Raw genomic sequence first — 11,799 nt, 5'->3', positions numbered from 1 at the left:
AACCACTGTGAGCGACATAAGATTCTCCTGCCATATGAACAAGTCTTTTAACACAGTTATTATTCAGTTGTTCATTATTAAATCATTAAGTAGTGATTTTGTTTTTATTTTCTATCCATGAAAGTAATGAATGTATTTGAGGGAAAGCTAACTCTTGTCTTTTGGTGCTTGATATTCAAAGGGATTGTTAGTTGGCTGCGGTGAGATTAGCACCCCCTGACCATTATTTTGCTGCTTCCATAGCTACTGAATTATAGCGAACTGGAATTTGAAAACTCTCCAACTGGGAAGAGAAAATCCACACAGGCTGGAATTCACAGAATTGGGGAGACCCTAGAAAGCTTTAAAAATGATGAGTGGGATCTGGATGCAGAACTGCCTACTCTCTTTGCAATTGATCCCTTTTTTTGCGAGTAAAGGAATGCAATGTGAATCTGAAACACAAATCCATCTACCTCTGCTTTTGTTTTCAATTGAATTGTACATGTGTGGAATCTCCCATGCAATTGAAGTGAATGATTACACAGGCCATGGGATAATAAGGAGCACCACAGAGTTACAATTAATTGAGAGATTAAACATTACAGAGTCAAAGAGATGTGCAACATGGAAACAGGCCCTTCGATCCAACTCATCCATGCTGACCAGATATCCTAGGTTAATCTAGTCCCATTTGCCAGCACTTGGCCCATATCCCTCTAAAACCTTCCTATTGATGTACCCATCCAGATGCCTTTTAAATGTTGTAATTGTACCAACCTCCACCACTTCCTCTGGCAGCTCATTCCATACATGCACCACCCTCTATGTGAATAATTTGCCCCTTGGGTCGCTTTTACATCTTTCCCCTCTCATCCTAAACCTATTTCCTCTAGTTCTGAACTCCCCTATCCTTTTCTATTTACACTGAACCTCATGATTTTATAAACCTCTACATGGTCACCCCTCAGTCACTGATGCTCCAGGGAAAACAGCCCCAACCAATTTTAATCTCTCTCTAGAGATCAAATCCTCCAACCCTGGCAACATCCTTGTAAATCTTTTCTGAACCCTTTCAAGTTTCACAACATTCTTCCTTTAGGAGAGAGAGCAAAACTGCACACAGTGGCCTGACCAATATCCTATACAGCCCCAGTATGACCTTTCAACTCCTCTATTCAATTGTCTGACCAAGAAATGTTGGCATACCAAATGCCTTCTTCACTATCCTAGCTACCTGCGACTTGACTTTCACAGAATTATGAACCTGCACTCCAAGGTCTTATTATTCAGCAACAATCCCAAGGACCTTACCATAAGTATAAGTCCTGCCCTGATTTGCCTTTCCAAAATGCAGCACCTCACATTTATCTAAATTAAACTCCATCTGCCACTCCTCGGCCCATTGGCCCATCTGATCAAGATCCTGTTGCACTCTGAGGTAACTATCTTCGCTGTCCACTACAACTCCAATTTTGGTGTCATCTGAAAACTTAGTAACTACACTTCCTATGTTCACATCCAAATTATTTATATAAATGATGAAAAACAGTGGACCCAGCACCAATTCTTGTAGCACACCACTAGTCACAGGCCTCCAGTTGAAAGGCAACCCTCTATCACCATCCTCTGTCTTCTACCTTCAGGCCAGTTCTGTTTCCAAGTAGCTAGTTATCCCTGTATTCCATGTGATTTAACCTTGCTAACCAGTCTCCCATAAGGAACCTTGTCATCCAAGGTTATTGAAGTCCATCATAGACCATGTCCACCACAGTTCCCTCGTCAATTCTCTTCATTACTTCTTCAAAAAACATAATCAAGTTAGTGAGATAATTTCTCATGTACAAAGCCATGATGATTATCTTTAATCTGTCATTGCCCTTCCAAATAAATCCTGTCCCTCAGGATTCCCTCCAACAACTTGCCCACCACCGATGTCAGGCTCACTGGTCTATAGTCCTATGTTTTTTCCTTACCACCATTCTTAAATAGTGGCACGATGTTTGCCAACCTTCAGTCTTCTGGAACCTCACCTGTGACTATCGATGATACAAATATCTCAGCAAGAGACCCAGCAATCATTTGCATAGTTTCCTACAGAGTTCTAGGGTACATATGATCAGGCCCTGGGTATTTATCCACCTTTATGCATTTTAAGACATCCAGCACTTCCTCCTCTGTAATATGGACATTTTTCAAGATGTCGCCACATTCTACATCAAATATGTATCTTGAGGTACATTTTTCAAAATACTTTTTTTTGCCCAATTGCTATTCCTCAGAAAGTAAAATATTTAGGAGTAGAAACTCAAATGATCAAACTTGTTAATCTAAGTCAGCCAGACAAATGAATAAACAAATATTGTATTACATTGTATGTTAAGACCACATTTAAATTCATGGAAGATAAATTTACAACTGATATCAGAAAGATTACTCAAATGCAACTTGTCTTAAGGTAAAGTACTGAGATAATTCGAGAAAATGCTGATTACTTAACACAAACTATAGCCTTTTCTAAAAAGAGATAAATTAGGACAGAGGACCCCTCATTACTTGTCAGTAACTTGATCTGTTTTTGCCAAGAAACAATCTTTAAAAATCAAAAATCAGTCATACATTATGTGATAAGTTACTGCTCATCATTTTTTTGCGAGATTGCCCGTGTTTGAAAATTAACATTGAAAATCATTCATGTTGTGTCTATATTACATGCCTGAAATTAGGAATCGTGAATGTTATAGAGTCATAGAGATGTACAGCGTGAACATGTCGTCCATGGTCCAACCTGTCCATGCTGACTAGATGTCCCAACCCAATCTAGTTCCATCTGCCAGCGCCCAGCCCATATCCCTCCAAACCCTTCCTAATCATATACCCATCCAAATGCCTCTTAAATGTTGCAATTGTACCAGCCTCCACCACATCCTCTGGCAGCTCATTCCATACACGTACTACCCTATGCGTGAAAAAGTTGCCCCTTAGGTCTCTTTTGTATCTTTCCCCTCTCACCCTAAACCTATGCCCTCGGGTTCTGGACTCCCTGACCCCAGGGAAAAGACTTTGTCTATTTATCCTATCCATGCCCCTCAAAATTTTGTAAACCTCTATAAGGTCACCCCTCAGCCTCCAACGCTCCAGGGAAAACAGCCCCAGCCTGTTCAGCCTCTCCCTGTATCTCAGATCCTCCAACCCTGGCAACATCCTTGTAAATCTTTTCTGAACCCTTTCAAGTTTCACAACATCTTCCTGATAGGAAGGAGACCAGAATTGCACACAATATTCCAACAGTGGCCTAACCAATGTCCTGTACAGCCGCAACATGACCTCCCAACTCCTATACTCAATACTCTTATCAGTAAAGGAAAGCATACCAAATGCCTTCTTCACTATCCTATCTACCTGCGACTCCACTTTCAAGGAGCTATGAACCTACACTCCAAGGTCTCTTTGTTCAGCAACACTCCCTCAAACCTTCCCATTAAGCATATAAGTCCTGCTAAGATTTGCTTTCCCAAAATGCAGCCCCACCTCACATTTATCTGAATTAAACTCCATCTGCCACTTCTCAGCCCATTGGCCCATCTGGTCCAGATCCTGTTGTAATCTGAGGTAACCCTCTTCACTGTCCACTACACCTCCAATTTTGGTGTCATCTGCAAACTTACTAACTGTACCTCTTATGATCGCATCCAAATCATTTATGTAAATTGCAAAAAGTAGAGGGTCCAATGTTAATGAGGAAGGTGACAAATTTTCAGTTTACTTAGAAAGACTTACTTTATTTCAGTCAAGAAACAAAAAAAAATAATTGCACATCTAGTAATCATTTTTGTTTAATTTAGATTCAGTGCTTGAGGCACAGACTCAGGCAATGTGGATATTCTACAGTAACTGTCGAGAATGTTTTCAATATTCAAGGTAGGTAAATTTATCACTGGTTGAACTATTAGAAAGTTTTTAACATGGCTTTCAAGTTGATATTGCGTTTTCTGTCTCCTGTTGAGAAACCACTCCCATTTATAATGAGTTCAAAATAACCCTGGTTTGGTTCTAAAAGGTTATAAAAATTTGTGAAAACGCATAGACAGCATGTTATCCCTTTTTAAATTCATTTTCAGTTGAGGTCTGTGTATTTAAGTAAAAAAGTTCATATTTAAGCAATTGCTTTTGAAGATACTTGAAAGGTATTCAAGGTAAAACAAAATATGATGCAATGTTCTCAGTCACTGGATGTTTAAAAGTGTGCATGTTAAATTCTATCCCAATGAGAGTTCAAAGTTTGAAAAAATAACTTTCCAACATTTATTAATTGGGAGAGAATGTCAGCTGTAAAAATCTGCGACAGAACCTTATGGATACTTCCCTTCAAAATGGCAGGAAGCCATTTTTCAGTAGGACCTTGGCCGACATATACAATGAATCCACAGCAGCAAATGCAATGGCTCAGATTTTGATCTCAGCCATAAAAGAACGACCTTCACTGTTTCCCTTATTTACAAGTTGCTGAAAGACTTTTTCTGTGTGCTTGTCAGCAGAGATCTCCAGCTGTCTTGCACTTATTTCTATGAGGTGGAGAAGTTAACGATTAGATTCCCGACCAGTCCACACCGACCCTCCAAAGAGCAACCCACCCAGACCCATTTCCCTCTGAATGATGCACCTAACACTATGGGTAATTTACCATGGCCAATTCACCTAACCTGCACATCTTTGTAACTGTGGGAGGAAACCAGAGCACCTGGAGGAAACTCACATAGAGACGTGGAGAATGTGCAAACTCCACACAGGCAGTGACCTGAGGCTAGAATCGAACCTGGCACCCAGGTGCTGTGAGGCAGCAGTGCTAACCACTGAGCCACCGTGCCACCCAAATGTTTTGGGTGTAACCCTTCTTGAGTCCTGAAGAAGGTTTACATCCAAAATGTTGACTTCTCCACTTCCTGATACTACCTGACTTGCTGCGTTCTTCAAGCCTCCTGATTGTCTACCTTAGTTTCCAGCATCTGCAGCTTTTCCGCCTCTCAGCTGTTTCTTTGAGGCATTCTGCATTAGAAATCTAAGGTACCTGAGGGAATTGACAATGGGCAATTGACAGCAAGGGTTTTCAATGAATTAGATTAAAGCATCATTACAGAACTGCCATCTAATCAAGGAAGTAAATGCAGGGTACCAATCTTCAGCCAATGTGATTCACGCCACATGATAACAAGAAATGTTGGAGGCACTGAATACCATAAAGGCTGTGGGCCCTGACAACATTTCAGCAATAGTACTGAAAGCTTCTGCTCTAGGACTTGCAGCTCCCTTTTCCAAGCTCTTCCAGTATACTGACTGACAATGTGAAAAATTACCTAAGTACGCCCCATACACAAAAGGCAGGACATTTGTGATTGTAGGAGCTCAGTCATCTCAGCTCCAGGACATTGCTGCCTAAGTATGTCCTGTGCACAAAGACAGAGTGATTGTAATTGTAGGAGGTGAGTCATTTCAGCTTCAGCACATTGCTTCAGAAGTTCCTCAGGATAGTGTCCAAAGCCCAACCATTTTCAGCTGCTTCATCATGTCCTTCCCTCCATTTGCGCATCCTCAGACAATGAAGCAGTCCATGTTCAATTGCAACAAGATCTGGACAATATCCAGGCTTGGGCTGTCAGGTGGCAAGCAATGTTTGTGCCACACAAATGCCAGGATATGACCATCACCAAAAATCTTACCATTACCCTTTGACATTCAATGGTGTTACCATCACTGAATCCTCCAGCATCAACATCCTGAGGGTTCCCATTGATCAGAAACTCAATTGGAACTGCCACATAAACATAGAGGCTACAAGAGCAGGTCAGAGACTAGGAATACTGTGGAGTATAACTCAACTCCTTACTCCCAAAGCCTGTCCACCATCTACAAGGCACAAGTGCACAGTATGATGGAATACACTTGCCAGAATTGGCGCAGCTTCACTAACTCTCGAGAAGCTTGACACCATTCAGGATAAAACAGCCCACTCGATTGGCACCATATCCACAAGCATCCACTCCCTCCTCCACTGATGCTCAGTAGTAACTTTGGGCACTATTTATAAGATGCATTGCAGAAATTCACGAAAGATTCTTAGACACCATCTTCCAAACCCATGACCATTTCCATTTAGAAGGATCAGAGCAGCAGATAGATAGGAACATCACCAACTGCAAGTTTCCCTTCAAGCCACTTATCCTGACTTGGAAACGTATAGCCTTTCTTTCACTGTTGCTGGAATTCCCTCCATAAAGGCATATGAACTGCAGTGGTTCAAGAAGGTAGATTTCCACCATCTTCTCAAGGGCAATTAAGAATTGGAATAAATGTAGGCCAACCAGCGATGCCCATGTTCCAAGTTTGTTGATATGGCTTTAAGAAGTATATTTTGTCCTAATTTTTACTGTGAAGAAAGATTGAGAGGAAGATGCTGAGCAATTTACTCAGAGCTAATAAAGTAAACAGTTTGTAAGGCCTTAGGGTTTTTTTATTAAAGTTGGAATGATAGAAGCAGCCTGAATGAATGGGGTCAAACTCTTACAGAGCCAGGAGTTTTAGTTTTTCAGTAACAGTTGCCAAGCTGAATGTGGAAGCTATGTTTCCTTTCTCTGTTACAGTTAAAAGCTGGGATTCTCTTCCTGCTGCTAGAATTGAATGTGAGACTATCTATTTTACTGAATTTGCCTCTGCCAAGGGTGTGTTTATGGGATGTTATTATATTGGCAAAGTTACTGTTTAGTGGTTGATCAATAATTCTGTTTAGTTTCCGGTAGAGTTAAATGATTCTGATTTCTTATTTCTTTTGTTGCACTTTAATTATAGTGTTTGAACAAAGTGTGTTTTGCTTCAAGCCTGATAGTTTGGCCAATTGATTTGCATCAGAATGCAATGCCTGGCACTTGCCTTTAAAATAAGAGGAAGTTAGGATCTCGGCAAGCTTCTTAATATTTTGAGGGGTTTTGGTCTGGTTCATAACACTTAGGTGAATAATAAAAATAATCAGATTATTCATTTATGTGAAGCAAAGTAAAAGGTTGTAAAATACAGATGGAACTAAGGGGAATATATAAAAGAGTCATACAGAGAAAGTAAAAAGAAACAGAATTATTTTTCTCCCAAGAGAATTCATGGAATCTCACAGAGGCAATAGAAGAGGGGTGTGAGGGATTGTACTGGGAGGAGCTCAGCTACCTACTGGAGAGTTGGAGAGACCTACACTTCACCGTTTTCAAGAAGGCTTGTGCATCCTGATTTTTAATCGAGACATTTGTAGGAATTTCTGACATCTTTATTTCTTTATTTGGACGAGCTGGTGTTGGACTGGGGTGTATAAAGTTAAAAATAACACAACACCAGGTTATAGTCTAACAGGTTTATTTGGAAGCACTAGCTTTCGGAGCGCTGCTCCTTCATCATGTGATTGTCACAAATATTGTGTGATTTTTAACTTTGTACCTGAATTCTACGACACATCTTAATAATAGATTATGTCAACGCCCAACCTAAAGAGAGAAGCATTTGAATACTTTGCCAAGAAATGCTGGCTGAGCCAGAAATGCCCTCATCCTGTGAATAAATAAGAGCAATACTTGATACATATTTGCAACAATTGTAGCTTCACATGGGCTAATTTTTCTTTGTTCTTTCTTTTAACTAGGAAAACAGTTCAGAGTGATGATCATCTCTACAGTACACACTTGTGAAAGCAGCACTTCTTCAAAGAGTGCTAATTTGGAGTTTTTCAATCAGTCTAGGGTTTTGAACACGGCGATGACACGAGCCCAGTCTCTTGTGATTGTTGTGGGTGACGCTGTGGCTCTTTGCTCTGTTGGAAACTGCAGCAAAATTTGGAAAAATTATATTCAGGAGTGTATTGACAATCAAGGCATTTACCCAGAGGACCTCACAATGGAGCAGATTAAACAGGCCGTTATTGACACTGAGAACTGGGCTTGTAAGGCAGAAGATGAAAATGACAATGATTCTTGTTGCTCAGATCCAATACTGCAAGAACTTTTAGATGAGAGCAAGAATGTGACTTTAACAGTGACAGAAGAAGGATTGATGGATATTGTTGTGGCAGATGAAATAGAACCAGAGGAGAACATCAATAATCAAATTCCAGCGGGAGCCACTCAGTCCTTACAGAAGAGGAAAAATGCGCAGTACACAGATTATCCTTTACATGTGCTGCATACACTGCTATTAACTCAGCCTTCAAAGTATAAGCGATGTGAGATAATCATGGAAAAATTTTACAAAGGCTATGCTGTCACCCTTGATGATCCCCAGTCTATACACATTAAGATAAAAGGTCGACTTAACTGTGGACATTCATTTCCTGGTGATCAAGTTTTAGTTGAAATTCTGGACCATGATTCAGGCCAAGTTGATAACACTAATCTAAGCGGAAAAGTGGTTGGAGTATTGAAAGCAGGCGATTTACCAAGAATCTTCATCTGCACAGTTGATGAATATGATTCGCATGTAATGATCCCTATCAATAAATGTGTTACAAAACTCTACACACCACCAGTGGATAAGAAGTCTCGTAACAAAATCCCTATTCGCAAACGCAAAAAAGACAAATTTGTGACAACGCAAATTATATGTCTTACTGAAGAAATAAGGAGGAATAATTTCTTTGTAGTTGAACTGCTATGCTGGCGAAGGTGCTTTTACTTGCCACTGGGAATTGTAACTAAAATGCTTCCTGCAGCGGTAACAATGGAAACGGGAATGGAAATACTGAACTTGGAATATCAAATTCATGACAGCTATCCAAAAGAAATTCTGAAAGAGATAGCAAAATATAGCCAGACTAAGAATATTTTGGAGGGAAATCGAAAGGACTGCCGGAAGTATTTAACGTTCACTGTGGATCATATGAGTTCCACGGATCTTGATGATGCAATTAGTGTGAGAGAGTTAGGTGACAATTATGAAATTGGGATTCACATTGCAGATGTAGCAAGCTTTGTGCCAAGAGGTAGTTGCTTAGACCGTGAGGCGCTCAAGCGTGGAGTTACTCATTATCCGCCGGGCAGAGATCCAATTCATATGCTCCCACCAAAGCTCAGTGAAGAGGTCTGCAGCCTGCTACCAGAAAAACCACGCAAGGTCATCTCTCTGTTTGTTGTTGTGCAAAAGAGTACAGACAAAGTTGTTAAAGCAAACTTTTCACTTTCTGTCATTCAATCAGATAGGAAACTTTCCTATGATGAAGCAGAGGATATCCTCAACTGCTTTAGTGGAAGTGAATTGAGATTTGACACTTTGGAAGATTCAGTTGCAACAGCTTTTCACTTCTCCAGAGTTCACAGAAAATGTCGACTTGAGAACGATTGCTATTATGATCAGGCAGATGAAGAGAGACACCTAGGAAATAGAAAATCCCAGCAGATGATTGAAGAATTAATGATAATGATGAATAGCTTTGTTGCTGAATTCTTGACCAACAAAACAAAAACAGTGAGTGTGACACCGTTGAGATGCCAGGGTTCTCCAGCATCTCAGCAGCTGGCCAAGCTTGAAAATAAGCACAGAAACCTGATTTCCCTTTCTATTCATCTCTCCCATCACTTGGACATCACACCAAATGTTCAATCTCCACCTTGTGAGAAATTCCAGATCCTGTCCTCTTTGTGGAGTAGCCTGATAAAAGCAGCTAAGGATAATGACATTCACAGGTTGGCAGATTTCATTGCAACAGACGATATCCACCCAAATCTTGCACCGGTAACAATGGAACTGAGAAAACTTATGCACAAATCCTTCTTTGTCCGTTCCAGCTCAACAGCTCTGTCAAGGCAAGGACATTACTCTCTGCAACTTGAATCCTATACCTGGGCCACTTCACCCATTCGCCGATATCTGGACATTATTATCCAACGTCTCCTTACCATGGTCCTATGCAGGGAAGCAGATCTTCCATACAGCAAACAGGAAATTGACAACCTATGTATGGATTTCAACAGAAAGAATAGAACAGCTTCAAATTATGAAAAAAAGGCTCAATGCCTCCACTTTGCAACACAGCTTAGAAGTCAAGTGGTACAAAAGCTGGTATTCGCTGTTGAAGTTGAATCATTAGCCAGATGTTTCAAGGTCATATTCCCTTTGAAGTATAATGCCCTATCAGAGCTCCTTGAAATAAATTACAGAACTCTGCAACTGGTGGATCAACCTGCCTATAATGAGAGCACAAAATCAATGAAGTTAACATGGAGGAAACGAATCTACTGCTTAGAAACAACAAGAAATTCTATTCTTCCGCCTGCACCATTTTGCAACCCACATGTCTGCACTATTAATGCTAACACTTGGCAGCAAGTTGTGCAAGCAGTCAGGTTGGAAAGATTTTCTGAAGTGGCTGCCCTTCTCCTGGAGAACAGTGAAGGTGTCAAATCTAATGGCAAGCAGGGACACTTTGGCAAGATAGATGTAAGCAAGTGTCAAATTTCTTCGGTTTCACATTATGTACACATTTCCCTGGAGGTAAAAAATGGTGATGCATTGCAGTTGCAACTGAGCACAGATATAAAGAATGGTTTTTTGGTACCAGCTGTGCAATTGTTGAGTATAACTCCAGCCTTTGAGATTTGCATTGAACATGCAGAAAATCCCATTATATGCTTCTCAGAATATGCTTCCAAGTCGCCTCAGAAGACCTATAATAATGCAAAGGAATACCAAAGAATCTGGGGACCATTGTGCGCAATGGAATCTGCATCAAGTTCTGTTTGCGAGAATGAAGTTATAGTCATCTATGATGTTAAAATAACTTGGAAGAGGGAGAATACACATGCTGGGAAGCTTCAGGGCACATTCTGTATTCCTAAAGAATTTTGTAAAAACTGGCACGTTGGAAGTGCCCTGACTAATTGCTATCTGTGTATCCGGTGTAAAGGCTTGAAAAAGAAACTAGAAAGGAATCTGACCGGAAATGATGAGGCTCTTCATCTAAATTTTAAAGCCCTTCACATATCAGAAAACTCCTCCGAGTTGAACATTGACCCTGACAATTACATTTGGGTAGCACATGCTGTGACTGAAGAGTTTCAAAATGATGGTCCCAAATCTGACAGAGAGACCTACAATAAGACAATCTTTTCTGTGTACAAAACCACCATGGATATGATTCCAAATGAAATATTCCAGAAGGAGACAAAGTTTGTGGTGGAAATTATTCCCAAACTACTTCCTGATCTGTAAGTACTATAGCTGTCAACCATGATTAATGATTTTTTTTGTCCAGTGTTGTGAAAGTTTATAGGACTAGAACATTTGGTGTGGGGGAGGGGGTGGTGGTAGATGTCAGCTCGCTCAATTGGCTGGACAACTGGTTTGCAATACAGAGTAAAGTTTGTATATACATTCTCTACTGAGCTAAATCCATTGGTTGTGTTTGGAATTTAGTCAGGCATACATAATCAGGTTATATTGCAGGACTGTGTCAACAATGCATTCAGAGCAAAATATATAAAAACCGTTGGCCATCTGTTCAAGCATAAAGCAAGTAACAGATATCTTCAAGTTGCCAATCAATAAAAAAGATTAAATCACACGGAACAATTGCCAGTCAAATATATATATATGACAGTTCAATGCAGAGAACATTTTATTTATTAGATAATGTATAGAATCCAGGCAGTATGGAAGCAGCCATTCCACCCAACAAATCCACACCAACCCTCTGAAGAGCGACCTGATTCCCCCATCCTATCCCTACAGTTCCCATGGCTAATCCACCTAGCAAGGATATCCAAAGATGCGCAGGTCAGGTGAATTGGCCATGCT

The 11,799-nt window shown here is 40.4% G+C and overlaps 1 protein-coding gene across 4 annotated transcripts in view; it reads left to right on the top strand.

Moving 5' to 3' along the window:
- helz2a (helicase with zinc finger 2a) overlaps positions 1-11,799 on the top strand; it is a 103,231-nt gene that overhangs the window by 38,367 nt on the left and 53,065 nt on the right. For all 4 annotated transcript variants that reach the window (XM_060836332.1, XM_060836331.1, XM_060836333.1 and 1 more), the window contains 2 exons: positions 3,825-3,900; positions 7,658-11,210. In XM_060836332.1, coding sequence (XP_060692315.1) covers positions 3,825-3,900; positions 7,658-11,210 — 3,629 coding nt within the window. The remainder of the gene's footprint in view (positions 1-3,824; positions 3,901-7,657; positions 11,211-11,799) is intronic.

This window comes from Hemiscyllium ocellatum, chromosome 15, assembly GCF_020745735.1.
Source record: "Hemiscyllium ocellatum isolate sHemOce1 chromosome 15, sHemOce1.pat.X.cur, whole genome shotgun sequence".
In the NCBI taxonomy this organism is placed as follows: domain Eukaryota; kingdom Metazoa; phylum Chordata; class Chondrichthyes; order Orectolobiformes; family Hemiscylliidae; genus Hemiscyllium; species Hemiscyllium ocellatum.
This window is presented reverse-complemented; position numbering and strand designations above follow the sequence as displayed.